At 40.8% G+C, this 18,687-nt stretch overlaps 1 protein-coding gene across 7 annotated transcripts in view; it reads left to right on the top strand.

Annotated features, from left to right (window-relative positions):
- Positions 1–18,687, top strand: part of ARHGEF7 (Rho guanine nucleotide exchange factor 7) — a 195,748-nt gene that overhangs the window by 141,822 nt on the left and 35,239 nt on the right. For all 7 annotated transcript variants that reach the window (XM_075918736.1, XM_075918554.1, XM_075918578.1 and 4 more), the window contains 4 exons: positions 13,011–13,149; positions 14,190–14,249; positions 15,326–15,472; positions 16,237–16,323. In XM_075918736.1, the coding sequence (XP_075774851.1) occupies positions 13,011–13,149; positions 14,190–14,249; positions 15,326–15,472; positions 16,237–16,323 (433 nt within the window). The remainder of the gene's footprint in view (positions 1–13,010; positions 13,150–14,189; positions 14,250–15,325; positions 15,473–16,236; positions 16,324–18,687) is intronic.

Genomic DNA, 18,687 nt, shown 5'->3' with positions numbered 1-18,687 from the left:
CGAGGGATGACAGGGGGAACGGAGATGGAATAAATTGACATCCCTCTAGTGTGGTTCCCAGGGGCAACTGCCTCCCCGCCCCCGCTACGCCACTGTTGCACCCTCTCCACATCTGCAAAGTAAGGCATGACTGAGGCCTTCATTTTCACCACTACTAGTTTTTCTGAAGCATGGTCTAGTCATGCCTCTTCTTCATTCACAATAATATAAAGTATGAATCTGAATCATTTGGTACAGGTGATCTGCCCCGACTTCTTCTTTTCTTAAAGTATTCTAATTTTTGTTTGTGTGACAAATCAAACTGAAATGCCTGCTACATGTTACAGTACAAGCAAATGGTGACAAGAGTACTCTGGGGGAGGGGAGGAGAAAGGAAAACAAAATTAAATGTTTAAAATCTGTGACTTTGTTTTCTTTTTGGTGATTAGTTTCAGCTGGTGTTCTCTTTAGCTGAACAGCATTCAGACTGTCCAAGCTCAGGATTTTTAATAAACTTTTTCAGCCTAAGGACTTTCTCAAATTTTCTGCTAAGTAGCTGGTGCCTCTCTGCCTTCTTCGCATGTGTTGGGCTGGGATTCCATATAAATATGACAAGTTGATTGATAGCAAAATAAACAGATACGTTTCTTAAGATTTGGCTGTGTGTAGGGGGGGGGGGGAGATTTATCCAGTGTTTCAAAACTCTTCATAGAGCAGAGGAGGAAAAATGGTGCGTTAGATAAAATGTTAATCAAGGTAATTGTGTGACTAGACAAAGGAAGAAATGCTGCTTCCGGAAGATATCACCCAGGTAAAAGATACGGCACTTCCTTTCTAGTCTGTAAAATCAATTTAGTGAAACCCTGTAGGAATCAACATAAATATCATAGAACAATTACATAGACTGTAAAATTGCAGCTAGTTGGAAGGTAATTGGACTGTTTACCAGAGGCAGAGAGCAAAGGGAAGCAAGTCCTGATGAATGAGATCCTGTTTAGCATGTCATATTATGTTTCAATATGATGTGTCAGTGGAAACATGAACCCTTGATTTGTAATGAAGTCTCTACAATAGGTAGAATGTTTCCTTCCTGTCAGCTTTGGCTACTCCACCTTGCTACACCACCTAATGGCTGATAGCTAATTGTCAGGGGATTAGCACAGGGAAGCTATCAGATGTCTATGCTATCAGATGTCATCACCAAAAACTGCCTTTTGGTGACAAGACAGTGAGAGTGTACACAGTGCAATGTGACATTTGTCAGGAAAAATGCCCAGTTTCCACAACAAAATACTTCCACCCCAGCAGAGACTTTCTTTTCCCCCTCCCTTTATTGTCGACAAAGAGCCTGTGTATACACTGCTGTTTCTTTTGCTGACAGATTTGGCTTCCACTAGAATCCCTCCCCTGATCACTCTGCTCTGGTCTCTGCTGCCCTGCAGGCATGTGCCCTGCCCCTTTCAAAGCTCTGGGAAGTATTTGACAGCTGAGTAAGCTGCTTCCTTTGGGGAGCCAAACCATTGGAATGCTCCTCTTCTGCCTCACGGTTGGTAGATTGCTGCTGCAGGGAGAGGGGGATAGGCTGCTGTGCTGCTTAGACTTTCCTCAGCACAGAAACCTCACAGAACTATTCAAGATGCTGTTCCCTACAGCAGAGGAGACTGTGAAAAAACTTAAGACGGAATCCCAAGATGCACAGGGATTAGCTCTTCCTTCCCACAAGTGCAGTGTGGACGTGATCTGTCGACAGAGGGAGCAAGTATGAATACCTTCTGGTGATTTCTGCTTTCTTGATTTTTGCATGTTAACATAAGTTTAATTGGCAAAACTTTGTCATGTAGAAATACCGTAAGTGCCAGCAAAGCGTCCAGGGCTCCGGAAGTCTTTAGCCCAGCTCCCTGTCTAGCCTAAGTTGAGGAGGCTGCCAGCCCAGGAGTGGGTTGGCAACTGGAGGATGGGGGAACCCAGCCCCATCCTATTCCACCAAGACCCTACCAGTGGTGAGTGGGCCCGCCACTGGGTCATTCTGGATCATGCCAAAACATGCTGATTCTGGGCTACTTCCTACCTCTACTTGTTCATAAGGCGCTGTTGCTCATAGGCCCCCAGTCTCTACAGAGTACTTGGCAGCTAGCAATCCCAGCAGCTCTTCAGAGTATTTGTCTAATGCCCTTCCCAGCATCTCATTGGGGTATGCGGTGATGGCTTCCTCAGAAATTGCCCTCCCTTAGGGTCTTCATCCAGGAGTAGAGTTCGACACAGCTCAGTCCCTGGCCTGTGGCCTAGTGGCAAGGCAGAAGTGTCCAAACCCCTCCCTGGTTCTGGCTCAACTGAGCTGGAGGCTTCACCTCTTACACTTCCTATTCTGCTCCTCTGCTTCCTGCACCAGGGGCAGGTGCAGCCTGGCTCTGTCCACTAGAGGGCTTTGAGTAGTTTCTCCCTGTGAGTCTTGGTGGAAGGCTGCTAAACCTCCTTTTAAAATTTTAAGTCCTTTTTCTTTTATTAAACACAGAGCAGTGTATGCCATTAAAAATTCTGTTTTCAAAAGCTACTCTAAAGAAGCAAGAAATTAAATGTAAACTGTGCAGCTCCAGAACTGCTGACTTCTCTCTTTGAGCAACAGAAACCCCGTAGATTGTAAGATCTGGAAACATCAGTTTGTGCTTTGTGTCATTGAGCATTGATGGCACAAGTAAAAATACAGAAGTAAAAATTCTAAGGATAATACCACACCATGTCTCTTAGTTGCATAATTTATTTCTGTTAACATAAAGATCTGTATGAGTATAGCAGCCTCTAAAACAGTAAATGAGGAGACGTCTTTACAATTATTAAATGCCAATCATTAAGACTGCATAGTTACATTTGCACTAAATTAGAGAATGCAAAAGTTAAGATTCCAAAATTAATGCTCAGTTGTATTGCAAAGCCTGGATATTTTTATGGTATGTATTAAACAGAAAAAATATGAATATTACTAAGCTATACATTTAACAAGAAAAAACAACATGTAGTCTGAAGTCATTCACTAACTTTTTGGCGTTTTACATATATTGTGAGACTGAATTAATTGTATTTGAGAGAGTAAGTGCAAAGCCATTTTCAAACACCTTCCATCTTTTCCATCAGAGATTGTAACTTCCTTGTATTCAGCCTCTGTGTGCTTCAGTAACTTACACATTTGTGCATTGCGCTTGAATACAAAATGGTCCCCTTCATGTGCTCAGTATACAATTTTAAAGTCAACTTTGGCTACATTAAAAAAAAAAAGTGTTGTGCAATTTACCAAAGCCACTGGTCCTCAAAGAGGACTGAGTCCATGCCATGTTATAGAAAACATTTTGGGTATTCTTACTACACCCAAGACTTTTTAAAAGGATGATTTTAATTGTTAAAAATATTTTCCCCTTTCATAGAATTCCCAAGCTGCTAGAAGGATTTTGTTCTAGCTTTGAAAATATAATTATAGAAATTGTCCCTTCACTCAGGAAGTTCATCCATAAAGGTGAATTTTTCATAGCATGCATAAGTATGGGTTACTTTAGAAACCATTTTATAGCATTCATGGTAGCATTTGCTACCAGTTGAATGCAGTAATATCAAGGTCATATGATAAGCGTTCAACAAGTCCTTTTGAAGGAAACATTAGGTAGCTGGACTCCATTGCTTCATTTTTCAATATAAATATATCAAGCTCTAAATTACATTGAGCTAGTATCCTGATGCCTTTTAAAATTCAACTTAAGTTTAAGGGACGGGGAGACAGTTGAGGTGAAACTGCCAAACTATGTGTGTTAAAATATCACTTGCCTGTCAAGATATAGAATGGCTTTAATTTTCTTGAATGTTCAGCATGCAATTTTGACTAGTGTCACTGAGTTATCTCTTCTATCCCAATGCCTAGAGCAACTCGCTTTGCTGTGATTTTTTGGGGGGGAGAACTGGAGGTCACTCTTACCATACTTTTGTTGCTGACACCCATCTCCTTGGCTACGTCTAGACTGGCCCCTTCTTCGGAAGAGGCATGCTAATTTCTAACTTTGGAATAGGGAAATCCGTGGGGGATTTAAATATCCCCCGCGGGATTTAAATAAACATGGCCGCCGCTTTTTTTCCGGCTTGGGGAAAAGCCGGAAAAGAGCATCCAGACTGGCGCGATCCTCCGGAATAAAGCCCTATTCCGGAGGATCTCTTATTCCTACTTTCAAGTCAACTTGAAAGTACAACTTTCAAGTAGGAATAAGAGATCCTCCGGAAAAGGGCTTTATTCCGGAGGATCGCGCCAGTCTGGACGCTCTTTTCCGGCTTTTCCCCAAGCCGGAAAAAAAGCGGCGGCCATGTTTATTTAAATCCCGCGGGGATATTTAAATCCCCCACGGATTTCCCTATTCCAAAGTTAGAAATTAGCATGCCTCTTCCGAAGAAGGGGCCAGTCTAGATGTAGCCCTTATGTTTAATATAGTCAGAAGTTGTACCATATTTTAAAATGTGGGGGCTTCAAACCTAAAGAAGTGTAGCCATTTACTTGAATGGGAGCAGGACTGAGATCTGTATACAGTATGTGTTTATTTTTTGTCACTTATATCCGAGATTGAAAACATCTGTTGGTTTACTCTTAATCATCCCCAAAAGCCTGGTGGAGAGGTTCTTTGGAGGCTTAGAAAAGAGGAATTCTGGAAAGTTTTGAGGCTGCATCTGTAGTTTGAAGAGATGGGCAAGAGCTACAAGGCCTGATCCTCTATGGCAGGGGAGGGCAAAAGGGCCTCCTCAGGCTGGATCCAGCCCGCCAATCGGGTTGATCTGGCCCATGGAGGCCCTGCTGCTTCCCCACCCCCAAGCCAATTAGGGTTAGTGGAAGGCATGAAGTTTCCTCTGCCTTGCCAGGAGCACGTAGCACTTTGAAGTGCACGGCCCTTCAAAGTGCTATGTGCTCCTGGCAGGGCGGGAGGAGACTTCACGTGCTCCCCCACCCCCCAGTTCTGATTGGCTTTGGGGTGGGGGTAGGGCGGAAGAAATTTTGCATGTTCCTCCCATCCCCAGGCCAATCAGGTCTTTGGGACGGAGGAGCATGTGAAGTCTCCTCCCACCATGCCAGGAGCACTCAGCCCTTCAAAGTGCTACGTGCTCCTGCCAGGGCAGAGGAAACTTTGTGCTCTTCCCAGGCCCTAATTGGCCTGAGGGTGGGGGAGAGTGTGAAGCCTCTTCCCGCCCTGCCAGGGAACATGGGTGCTTAGTGGGAAGGGGGGGCGGGGCAAAGGGGCTTCCCCATCCACAGACCAATCATGGTCTGTGGGTGGGGAAGCCCAGAAGCATTGTGGCCCCACCCCTTCCATTTTAGGTCTCTTCCCCTCCCCCCCCCCCTTCTGGGGTGGCAGGGACAGTGGAATAAGGTGCTCTGCATCTCTTGGGATAAGGTTCATTTCATGCTTTAGGCCAACAGATGGAAAAAAAATGCACAGTATAGAAAAGCACAGTGAGCCCTATTGGAAACGTTTCCAACATCTAGCACATCTCTTCACCCATTTGATCATCTGTTTCCTGCCTTCATGCTGGTGTATCTTCTTTTATTCAAACCAGCCAACTTCTTGTTCTCTAGAAATCTAGTCTAGTCTGGGTGAATTATAATTTTTCAAGCATCAGTTGAAAAAAAAGAGAGAGAGAGCAAGCAAGAAAATGCCAAGTTTTTTATTTTGAAGTGACGTTGAATGACGTTAACCTGCTGTTTGCACCAGCCGCCATAAATGCCAGTCTGTATTGCTTCCTGTTCGTGTTCTTCATGGTTCTCCTTTTAGCCTCATATAGCATCAGAAAGAAAAGAGGCTCTTCTGTATAGTGGTAATGTTGAAATACAGGATGCAAACAATAAAGAACTGTTTAAAAAAGGTTTGGATATTTTTCTTTTTTTATTACTTTCATTGTGAATGAAAGAGTTTAGCTCAAATTTACCAAGCCTCAAGCATATACATTGTTTGTCTTTTCTCAGAATTCAAAGTACTAAAACCAAATCAGTAAAATTAGTTAAAATTAGTTAAAAACCAAATCAGTAAAATAAAAACTGGAATCCTAAATTTTCATAAATCAGCATGCAAAAATAGGAGTAATAGCTGATGTTGTGCATTCTTACGTTTGACTACCGGGCCATCTGTTCTAGAGTTGTTGCTTGCTTTCAGACAGGAACTCTCACTTTTCACATCCTCTATTAAGCTTGGGATAGTCTAAACTAGCCCTGTTGTTCTGTTTCAGTTGTGCGAGTGTAACTTTATCCATGCATTAGGTTCACTAACTAAGGTATTATTCTTCCAGTGAATACCTTTCTTTGTGAAATTGGGCCAGAATTTTTAAATGCCATGGATTATTTTAGAACCATCAGCTTCTTTCCCAGGAATAAGCCTGGCAAAGCTTATTTTTTTCCTTGGATCTTTGTTTGGGGGGAATTTTTCAGCTTGAATTTTCTTTACCTATATAGGTAATGTGTAAATTGACAAACTAAAAGCTTAGAGGAAAAAATATTTTCTCTGTGGTTTTCCTACATGCTTTGCATGTAGTCAGTTAGGCCTTCATCCAGAACTTTTATGCATGTGAATAAACTCTTTAACTACTCTCATATATAATACCTTTGCTGGGTTTGGGCAAATGCATATACAAGCATCTGTTGTCCAAGTGGAGCTTTAATGCATCAACAATAGAGAGAGAAAATTATGAAACTAGGAAATTATGGCGGTAAAACCACAGGAGTCTAGATGCAGGTGTCTCACCAGAAACTTCACTCTTTTAATACTATTTAGATTTTAAAAGGATGCAGTCAATTTCGGCGTAGCTAAGTTTGAACATTCTGACATGAAGAATATGATGGAGCTCAGCACTTCCAAGGCTCCGCCACATTGCTCTTCTCATCTTTTCTCTTTTCTCTTACTTTTTATGCCCTTTAGCAAGCCTGTCAACAGGAGAGTGCAAAGGGGGCAGTTGCCCTGGGGCCCAGCATTCCAAAAGGAGCACAATGCTCCACATTAGCGCTGTGCGACATGCTCCAGGCAGCTCTTGAGGCCTGTTCAGGAGGCTGTTGGCTCCCCTACCTGTTAGCATTCTAAGGTCATGTCTTCCACTGGTACACTTTATCCTGCATGGCTTCCTTTCTTACCTCATGGCTTCATTTCAGTGGTTGTTGAGTGCCTAAGTCCCTTAGGCTCCTTGAAAATCTCATCCCAGTATGGTACATGTTTGTGCATTTGTAGACATTTTTGATAGTTAAACAGAAAATTTCCAACTCCAGAGGGAGGTATTTGAATGTATACGGAAGTAGTAGTAAAGTGAGGAACATATAAAGATGCACATTCAATGATGACTAAATAATATTGGCCTTTAAAGAGGCTACTTACACACATTACTGCACATTGATAATGTGCTTGATGTTTTGTGAGGGAAAAGTGGAGGTAAAGAAAGGAGGCAAATAATTGTCACAGAGCAGAAAGGGAATGGACAGGAAAACTAATCAAGATATGGCACCTGTTTTATCGGAAGCCTGAGGGGATGTGGTGGGGGCTCGTGGAGGAGTTTGAGCCACGAAATCTATTGCAAGGGAAACTCCAGCAAAAAAGTCCAGGGAGAATTAATCTAAAAAGAAGCAGAGTCTTGGGAAGAGGACCTTACATGGACTGTACAAAAACATAATATTTTGGAGATGGGGAAGGAGTGGTGACACATTTACAAAGAAAAGTCACTAAGTATTACACTCAGTCATTGTGTAATTGTTCTGAAGAAATATCAGGGGCATAATCTTTAATTTAACATTAAATATTTATGTGTTGAAACTTGTGGACAATGGACTAAAACCTTTTTTTCCAGATTAAAAAACAAACTCCAATTTACTATATTAGGTAGTGAATAACACATAATCTCAAAATAAGCGGAAAAAAGAATAACTCTGTAAGCGCAGAAAATTATTTTATGGCCTCAAAAAAAGCAAGAATCATTACTATTATAAATAGGTTTAGCTTTTTTCTTTGCCAGTGCAAAGCTGAGAAGAGTTTATTTTCAATGGTAGACAATTATCCTTAATTTAAAGCTTTTAAAAGATATCCAAAGTAGTATCATATTTTTTAGATTCTGAGAGTTCAATTTTATTGGGATAATTCCTTTCAAACATTTGCTGTATGTATACTTTACATCCTCATTTTAATAGCAGTTTGGATACATTCTGTGGAGCTTTTACATTAGTTTCTACAAATAACAGGAGTATGGAATACAGCTAAATTTGAGTCAGACAACTCTTTGTACCTCCTCTGCTTTGTGTATCCGAGAGCCTGCAAGCATGCAGGCTGATGTCATCCTCTAAGCAACAGTCCCAGAGTAAGGCGCTCTCTCTAGAAATTCAGCAGTAAAGAACTAGAAGCTATAAGACTTGGGTTCATTAAGTAAGCCAAGTTCTTGCTGTAACATTGTCAGAATGCGGTGTTTATGTGCTGTCCTCAGACCGCTCAGCAGTGAGAGTTCAACTTCTATCTACTATAAACAAAGACCTGCTTCAGAAGTGTAAGTTAAAAAAAAAAAACCTCTTAAAGGTGCATGTTTAGTTATTGATTTTTGTGTATGATATAAGAAGTCACTTTTTCTGCCCTCCAAATTATTGTAGTTTGTTGAATGATACTTTCTTGTTTTAGCTTTTTTCTCATTTGTTTTTGTAAAACTGCCTGTTGAGTATATGTTAGAGCTAACACTGAGATGTGAATATTGATACATTTTAAAGGCTGAGGTTGTAGTGTTGATTTCTAAAAATATCGCTAAGATAGCCTTACTTTGAGCTGCAGACCATGGCATCGAAGTTGTAATGATCACTTTATACAGCAAAGGCTTCCATTATGCTTTTATTTATACACTAATTCTGTTAAAAAACCATATGTAGCATATTGTAATAACCCTATTTGTTGTTCTTCAAAAAGCAGGTATTTGTGACTAGTTATTCTGAATAAATTATAGGTTTAATCATTTAGCCTTTTAAAAACTATATTATTTCAAAAGGATAATTGTTATTTCGTACTCAGTTAAAAGATGCTTCTTTTTTATGTGTGCCCTGTTTCTTAACTGTGTCATTTCAGTAAGTACAGAGGAGATACACTGTGCAAAACTTGCAAGTGCCAGTCAAAATTGCATGATATGAAAGAGCCATTGTCTTTGTCAAAACAGCTGTGATCTTGAGCTAACGGCATTGATTTGAATACTCATGATCCAGTGAAAAAGTAAATAAAACTGATGTATGACTTGTATTTTGTTCCCCATCTCCAGTACTGTTTTGTTCTGCCATTTAAAATATGTTGGATAAAGAATGCATATTCCATTAAAAAAAAAAAAGATTGTTCTTTCATCGGAATAAAGTTCCATTTTGTTTGCATTGTCTTAATCAGACGTGAAGAATCCAGGGAAATTCATGAAACTACACAGTAGACTCTCTTGTGTGGGCTTGAGCAGATTCCTAATAGGGTCTGGATGATGGAACGTTTTTGCCTGAATAATTCAATATCTGTTACATTAAAAGAAAAATTATGTATTTATTTTTTAAAATCCTGTTATTTTTAGCATGACAAATCTTACGCTGTTAAAGTATAGAGAAATACTGTGGAAACGAAAACATTATCATCTTAGGAATGTTGGGAGCAAAACTATGTAATTCAATTATCATTAACTCCACTCTATTAAATTGTTTTTTATGCTTCTATTAATAAACTATACTTACAGGTTTTGAATCTATTTAAAATTGCTTTAGGTTTAAAACTTAGGTTCTCAGACTCTGAGCAAATAAACAGATGCCACCCCTTGCTAGACATCGTTTGTTTTGAAGAACAGAAAACAACTTGGAGAACAACTCAGATAATTTTTAAAAACAACTAGTAGTCTAGCAGCACCTTAACGACTAACAAAACATGTAGATGGTGGTATGAGCTTTCGTGGGCACAACCCTTAGTCTTTAAAGTGCTGCTAGACTATTCATTGTTTTTTACGTTTTTCCAGTTAGGGTATGGCTACACTGCTGCTTTTCCCCCCCCCCGAAAAAAGCTATGCAAAATACGCTTTGCATTTTGTTTAGCTTTTTTCAATCCTTTTATCGGAAGAGGCTTTCCCGACATTTAGCCTGTCTAGAATGGGCCAAATGTCAGAAAAATACCCTCTTTTGGAAGCCCCCTTATTCCTCGTCCTATGAGGAATAAGGGGGCTTCCGAAAAAGTGCTTTTACTCTTCCAAAAGAGCAAACACATACCCTTACAGACTAACATGGCTACCCTTCTGAAGCATCAGATAATATTGTTAGAGTCTACAAATACAGGCAGGAATCCCAAAGCATGCCATGAAAAAAGTTAAGGGGTCAAAATGGGTTTGTATGGGGCACTCTCTCATACTGGCTTTTCCCCAGGACCCTGCCAAATCTGTGACCCATTGAAGCCTCCATGGTGCCAAAATTGGACTCAATTGGCACAATAGTATTTTATCCCAATATAATTGGGCAGCACAAGGAGCAGAAGTTTGTTTGAATATTGGGAAGGGAAGTTAGTAGTCATAATTGCTGTATGGTAGCAGGACCTAGTAAGTAAGGGGCATTGTACTTGAAGATAGATCTGCAAGTATTTTTATTATACCATCATATGTAAACAATTGTGTGCATGCATATAATGTGCTGAATGATGAGAGGCAAGGATTTCAGTATTGTATAATTCTAAAGGCACATGTTGGTACTGAACAATACAAAACAGTAAAAAGGGTGGGCTGTGATTTTTCATAATTGGAATGCATAAAAGAGATTAATGTTGTTGAGGAGCAGAGGAAGGCTAACTTACCATTGAATTGGATAGTGTTGCCTGAAATGGGGCAGAGGGCAGACAGCGTAAAAGAAATTATTTGCTACCCGCCCATGGTGGCAAATAAAAGACAAAGAAGCCAAACAGGGTTCATAAGCGGGGAAAACAATATCTGGGAAAAAGGCAAACAGTAGGTTGAAAAATGTATAGGATATTCGGGGAAATAGCTATCACTAGTGTTTTATTTAGATAAAGTTTACTGTATATCAGGGCTACTCAACTTTGGAAGCCACGGGGGCCACAATGATACTCACAGCACATGTTGAGGGCCGCAACTTAAGTGTGGTTGCATATATATGCAAATATATGCAAATAACTTATTTCACATGGACAGGCATGAATACAAAGATTAAGTCTTAAGCCGTGGCGCCAGACCCAAATGTGGCCAATGTGAGCCAGTTAGCACTTCTCAGGCTCTGCCTACAAGGCTAAGCAGCCAACACCTCCCGCAATGCTTTGGAGTTCCTGGCATCTCCTCTCTGGGGCCTAGAAATGCCGACATCCTGAACCCGTCTGTTCCAGCCAGCCCATCTGCTTGTGTCTGTCAATGCTCATCCCACCTGGGAGATGCCTCGCTATTGTGGAGCATGTTCCCAATGGAGGCCATGTTCCAAGGATCCCACCCACTGGCTATGTGTTGAGCCCCATGTATACCAAAACCACACCATGGGCGGGTGGCAAACAAATGGGCCACGGGCCGCACATTAAGTAGCCCTGCTATATATAGAGCCATCTGTGGATGTGCATGGCATTGTCCCGGCAAGTATGAAGACCGTTTCCCTTCCACATAGAGTTTTTATATTTGTCTAGAACTAGTAGATAACAAAATTGCTGCTATATCTAGACTCTACTTGCTAATGTTAATTTTCAATAAGATCAGTTTTTGACAGTCACACCCTTGATAACTTGTATGACTTAAAATTGCACTGCATTTGGAACACGGATTGAGCTTTATTTTTGTTTGATATTAGTAACTGTATTCGCTGTATGTTTTTCAATGAGATTTTATGCCCGGTTAGATAGAATTGTTCTGGAAAGTTTAAGGAAAGTCTGATGAAAGTAGTTTTAATTAAATTATTTATCTAGTTATTATAACTCCAACACAATTTAGACTTGAAGTCCCCCATTAGCCTGAATCTTGTTTTTTGGCAAGAATTTGTACCTTTAAATGATTTGGGATTGTCAAGCAAGAACATTATCCTTTGCACCGCCATGCTACAGGGTCAGCTAAAGAAACTGCATCTAACACCTCAAAGCCCAGAAGCTACACTCACTGACTCAGCTGGGTCAGGTGACTAGCAACAGACAGCTGATTGGTCAGAGAAGAGGTGGAACAGGAAGCTTTATGCCTGGTCCAACAAGTCGCTAGGCCAGATGCTAATGAGACCCTTGTGGCCAACTTTCTCCCTTCTTGCTTGCTTCCCTCTCCATGCTCCCATTACCACACCTTTATCCTACTTCCTGCCTCCTCACCTACTTTCTGCTTCTTCCTCCTGATTCCTATGTCTTTGCCTTAATTCCACTGATTTACTCTGTCCTGGCCCTTAGTGTGATGCCTCACTCCAATTCCAGCTTACCACTTGGCATGGCTACCCACCCTGACCCTGCCACTCACTCTCGGTGGGGCTGCTGACTCTAGATTGACCCTTGCTATGGCTTCAGACTCTGACTATAACCTTTGGCATGACTTCTGACTATGACCTTTGGCATGACTTCTGACTGTGACCCAGACTTCATCCAGCTCTGATCACCGGACTTGTTCAGGGTCTGCCAAAGAGTAATTATTTATTTAAAAGAAATTCAGTAATTCCCAAATAAAAATGTCAGTTTTTAGGGAATTTAGGTACAAAGCGTTAGAGAAACCATATAAAAATAATAAAAGGTCCTATATGCCTGCTAATAACCTTACCAAAATTCATCTGAGCTCTCACAAGAACTCTGACAAGTGCAGTCTTTTAATAATCCCATGCTAGGGGCATCCTTGTGGCTGTAAGTTCATCAGTTTCAGCTCGGATCGATAAACAATAATTACAAATATATATTTTGCATTTGAATTGTTTATTTTCACCTCTAGCAATTTCAGGCAAAATTCCCATGAGCAGAAGGATCAGTATAATCAAGAGTCTAATTTATTTCTCTTCAGTTGGTAATTCATTCTTCATTTGTTTACATATTTTGCATGCTCAGTGAAGAACTAGGCGAATTCATGGAAATGAAAGGTGCCAACAGTCCTGGGATCCTTGTATTGACCACTGGCCTCAGCAAACCTTTTATGCGCCTGGATAAATACCCCACGTTACTCAAAGAGCTTGAAAGGCACATGGAGGTATATCTTATCAGCATTTATGTTCCATCTTAATGATGATTTGGCAACAGTTATTTTAAAGGTACATGTCAAGCATGTTGGGCCCCATATTTTGTTCCTTTTCTCTCCTTTTCAGCCTTTTGAACAGTGCTCCAATCAGGGGAGAGAGGGCGGGAAAGATGTGCCATAAAGCATTTCCAATATCATGGAAATATTGGAAGTACTGGAACACCATGAGAAGTGCCAAAATGGCATTCTGGTGCAACATGAGCACTGCCTTTGAAATCACAGATGCAACAGGCCTAAAACTCAGTATAATCAGATTCACTTAAAAACTCAGTAAACATAAGGCAAAACCCACCTAGGAATCTGAATTTTTCTTGGATGGATCCAATCCACAGGCTCTCCAGGTGGATTATAGTCTGAATATGTATTCTAAAAATTGTAATTAAGGCTGCTCTAGGTTTTATCTTAGAAAAAAATGTATTTTTTTAGTAGCAAATTCTCTGCTTGATACAGTTTCACTTAATTTCTGTTGGGCTGGAAGTGTTCTAATGTGGTAGAGTTTGAAGGATCTAAACGTCCATTTAAATGTTTTAGTTTAAAAAAATTGGGAAGTGCAATTGGTGTGGCATATCTATGATTTGCGAGATGTGATCGTGTCACATGTTAGCATGACTTAGAGTGACACTTGTGACAATAAGGAAAGAGCAATATGAAAAGCATCAGATTTATGTTAACCTTTTTAAAGGAGTGCAAATGGCAGAAACTTTTAAGTTTACAAGTAATCTGTTGAAATCTTATGAAGTATATTTTCCAGATCTTGCTTTGTGGATTCATGAAAGTATAGCATTAATATTAACATCATGAGAAATTCTGCATTCTTGCTAGAAGAATGAATACAAGTGTAATAATGGAAGGAGGCAATGAAAAGGGCATAAGAAGAGAGCAAAAAGGATTGCTACAACTGTTAGAATTGTCTATACTGTAGTTACTATGCCTTCTAGGAAACATTTCATTGCCCTTACTGGGAATTACAGTATTATTATTTTTGTCTTCAGGATTATCATCCAGATCGACCAGACATTCAGAAATCCATGACAGCCTTCAAAAATCTTTCCGTAAGACTTCTGAGGAGTAGACATGTATTTATTTGGGAGAATGGGTGCTATTTTCATACCCTATAAAAGTTAATATTTTAACACTTGAAATCTTTACAAATATAGTTCTTGATCCTGTGCTCATGCATAGTGAAGTGTGTGGGAGGTGTCTGCTGGCAGCCTGTTCCAGCTCCTTCCTTCCTTGTTTGCCCAGCTTCATTGGAAATTAAGGCTGTACATTAGTAGCTCTAACTTAATTTCAGTTGAAAATTCCATGTAGCAGAACTCTGCTTTACTTCCCTTTCCAGTCTGCTCCTTGTCTCCAAATCATCTCCTTTTTAGCTTTAGAGTAGAAGAAGGCTCACCTGCACCCTGGCCTTCTCCATCCACTTTATGGCCTCATCATGCCACTTAGGCAGAGTGGTGATAGAAGGCTAAGGAATCCAGCCTATTCCCTAGTGCAAGAGAGAAAATGAGCATTACAGCACTGAAGCCCTGAATGTATGAGCTGAGAGGCTCCAATGCTGGGGATTAAGACTATTTCTAACATAGCTATCCAAGCAAGGAATAAGAGATGTGATTTTAGTGATGTGTGCAACCGGCTAACACTTTTTGTAGCTACTAAAATAGTCAACATTGTGTTTCCTGTTAGATGGAGCTCCACTGTTAGTGTGACAGTGTGGTCACTATGAGACTTGTGATCAAACAGGAAAAAGGATATGTATTAGATCAGCATTCCTACTTTTTTCTGCAGGGCTAGTTAGTCATTAGTGGGGAGTGAATAATAGACATAACATTAGAATTGGCCCTGTAGAACAACAAGGTAGTGACTTTTTAAAGGAATGTGGAGATCAGTACATTAAAAGAAAAATACAAAGCTAAATTTTTTTAAAAATACAGGACTATGTAGCACTTTAAAGACTAACAAGATGGTTGGCATTTTTAATATAGTCCACTGAAAGAAATACTTTGCACTTGAAAGCTTTATCACTGTGCTTTATTTTATACTCCAAGCAAGTAATTACTTCAGCTCATACTGACTCATAATAGAGTTCTCACAGACACCATCTTATTAGCACTTTCCATACATTTAACAGGCACAGTGTCAAGAAGTACGGAAAAGAAAAGAACTTGAACTCCAAATACTGACGGAAGCCATCCGCTGCTGGGAGGGAGAGGACATTAAAACCCTTGGCAATGTAATTTACATGTCCCAAGTCATGATTCAGTGTGCTGGAAGTGAGGTAATGCAGTTCAAGTCTTCATTAGATATTTTTCTGTTCTTGCCACTACAGTTAATTAATAATGGACTGTATGTAGTAAAAACAAGATAAAACAGACTAAACGATTATGTTCTTTTACAAAACTCATAAATATACATCGTGCTCAACAAAATCTGAGACTCCCTCAGATACTCTCATATGCTTTCTCTCTTATCAAATGCATAAGAAAACATTAGATCTAGATCTTCAGTTTGGGTCATGTAGGTTATTGGCCATGAATTCATAAGTAACGATGCCATTTTTATTCCAGCTAAGGAACTGGCCTATGGGTCACATAAATAGTAAAAAACTCCATTTAGAATACTTTAAGATAACTTTTAGAATGGGACAGCGGGGGAGAATTGTAAATATTTTGCTTAAACCTCGCCCCCCCCCCCCCCCCCCCAGGAAAAAAACCTTAACTCCTAAATAGAAAGAACTAGCATGAATGGAATGTCTCCTGTGCAATAGGAATCCCTTGAGTAGCAGTATAGTTACTTGCTACTGTTGAGGTTTATTTCTTCAAAGTTCCTTATACTATAAAATCAGAGTACAACAGCTTGTCACTGACCTTTCTGAACAGAAAATTGAGTGCCGTGTGACTCCTCTTGTTGCTAAATATAGATGTTTAATTTTGCTAAAAATACAGTAGAATGGATACTACACTAGTAAATGTTTTAAGTAAAAAAATAATTCGGGCTTACTGCTTTATATTTATTATTAATTATTTTCTTTTTTTTTATAAGGAAAAGAATGAAAGATATCTTCTTCTCTTCCCTAATATTTTGCTTATGTTGTCTGCCAGCCCTAGGATGAGTGGGTTTATCTATCAGGTAAATCAGATATTTTAACTATGGTTATTCACTGCAAAATTAAAAAGTTTTCAAAAATGTTCACTCTCTTTTTGTATGTTCTCGGTATGTGTATATGCAATAGAAGGCAGAATTATCCAGCTATTGGGATCCTGGACTGAGAGTCAGGAGACCTAGGTTCTGTTTCTGCCACTGACCCGCTATATTAATGTAGGCGAGCAGCTTTATTTGTGTATTACTGTTTTCCTTTATATACGTTGTTAAACATTCAGGTTACAAAGTTAAGCACTCAGAAGTTAGGAAATGCCATCATTAACACTGCAACCTTAATTCAACTTCCATATGTGTATATATTATGATGCAGGTTGGACCTTTGTGGTCCAGTACCCTTGAGACCTAGCCGGTCCTGAACAAGGGAATTTGCTGGACCAGGGGAGGTCCCCTGGCACCTGCTGACTCTGTTTCTGCCACCAACTAGCCCCCTGCCTTCAGCCAGCTGTGCTGCTGGCCTTGGCTGGACCCCTTAGCCCTGGGAGTCCCCACTGCATCGCCTGAGCCTCTTGCTGCAGGGGTCCTAGCTCTACTGCAGGGTTCCCTGCACTTCCTAAGCCCCTGCAGTGCTCCTGGCTGTGCCACTGGAGCTCCTCATGACACCCGAGCCCCAGCTACAGGGCTCCTAGCTGTGCTGTGGGGTACTCTGCACCGCCTGAGCTCCTGCTATGGCACCCCTGGCTGAAGTACCAGAACTTCCTGGGCTGGCCAAGTCCCCTGCCATGGGACTTCTTACGCTGCCCAAGCCCCCTGCCACAGGGCTCCCGGACGCATTGCAGGATTCCCCGCACTGCCTGAGCCCTCTGGTGCTGTGCTCCCCATTTTGCCTGAGCCCCCTGCCTGTGGGCTCTCTGGTCCAGGAACATCTGTGGTCCTACTAGACCACGGATGTTGCTGCACCAGAGAGTCCCAGCTTAGAGAGGTACAACCTGTATTCTATAATTACATATTATTTTTTCCAGAAGTCCCCTTTTTCATTCATGTTTTTTTATGGTCCACATTCAGCACGTGACACAAGGCCTTATTTAACATTCACTATTCAAACTCTGCATGGCATAAACCATTATTAATTTCCATATGAGAAATTAATAATAATGGTGATGCTGTCACCATAATAACTGTGTGCTTTACAGTCATTAATGAATTTATCTTTACAATATCTCAGTGGAGCGAGGTGGACACAATTTTTCAGGTATGTTCAAAGATTACTCCTGTTGACATCAGCTGCAGCAGCAAATGCTCAGCATTTCCATAAATCTAGCTCTAGGTGTCTCATGTATGACATACTGAAAATGGCGAACATGCAATTTGTGGTCACCTGGGAAAAGTTTGGTTTTTCTTTGAGTGTTGTTCCCAAAGGTATTCGCGGTGGGAGTGCACTCATTGCATGCACACAAGACTGGAAGGTTCTTTTCTAGCAGTGAGAATTGGTCTGTGCCTACACTAGGGATGTTAGAAAGTGGGTAACTGAATAGTCAAGTAACCACATGAATTCTTATCGGTTACTCAGCTATTCTATAGACCTTGGGGATAGGGCCAGCCTCCAGTGTGCTCCAGCCCCACTCCCGGGGAGCTCCCTGCCACCCCACACTGCTGCCTCTGTATCAGAGGCAGCAGCATGCCAGACGAGAGCTGGCCCATGCAGGGAGCCATTTTAAAAACCAGCTCCCCCCGCAGACTGGCTGCCTGCCACCCTGTGCTGCTGCCTCTAATATAGAGGCAGCAGTGCGGGATGGCAGCAGCCTCTGTCTGTTGAGGGTCTAAGCTCCCCGTGGACAGAGGCTGCTCTGCCTCCCATGGAGCAGCCTCCGTTTACGGTGAGCCTGGGGAAAAAATGTGAATATTTGTGGAATTTCAGTTTGTCTATATACTTGTTTACACTGGAAATAAGATTCTAAGTGTCAGTCATCCAGTTAGCACATAGAAATTTACTATGTGGCCTATACATCCCATCAAAACAGCTCAAATGTTGAATACTGAATACTTGAATGAGCTACAGACAAAAAATTGTGTGCAGACATTATTGAATCATCTTAATTTAATAAGTAAACATGAGAACTGCAATCTGCTTGCAGACCGTTTGCAGTCAGGAAAAGAATCATAATTCGTTGACGAGGAATTACTTGCTCAGTTCAGTTTAAAACCTTGGTACTCTTGCATAAAGTGATGTCAAGCCAGAAGAGGTCCTCAGTTTTCCATGTCATCAGAAAGACAGTTCCACTGTATCGTATGGTTTTCTGGCATCATGCTAGTGTCTTGTTTCACTACTGTCTCAAGTTCCATTCATACTACTTAAACTATCATCCTCACTAAGTATGAAACAGGGGTGGAAAT

This window comes from Pelodiscus sinensis, chromosome 1, assembly GCF_049634645.1.
Source record: "Pelodiscus sinensis isolate JC-2024 chromosome 1, ASM4963464v1, whole genome shotgun sequence".
NCBI lineage: Eukaryota > Metazoa > Chordata > Testudines > Trionychidae > Pelodiscus > Pelodiscus sinensis.
This window is presented reverse-complemented; position numbering and strand designations above follow the sequence as displayed.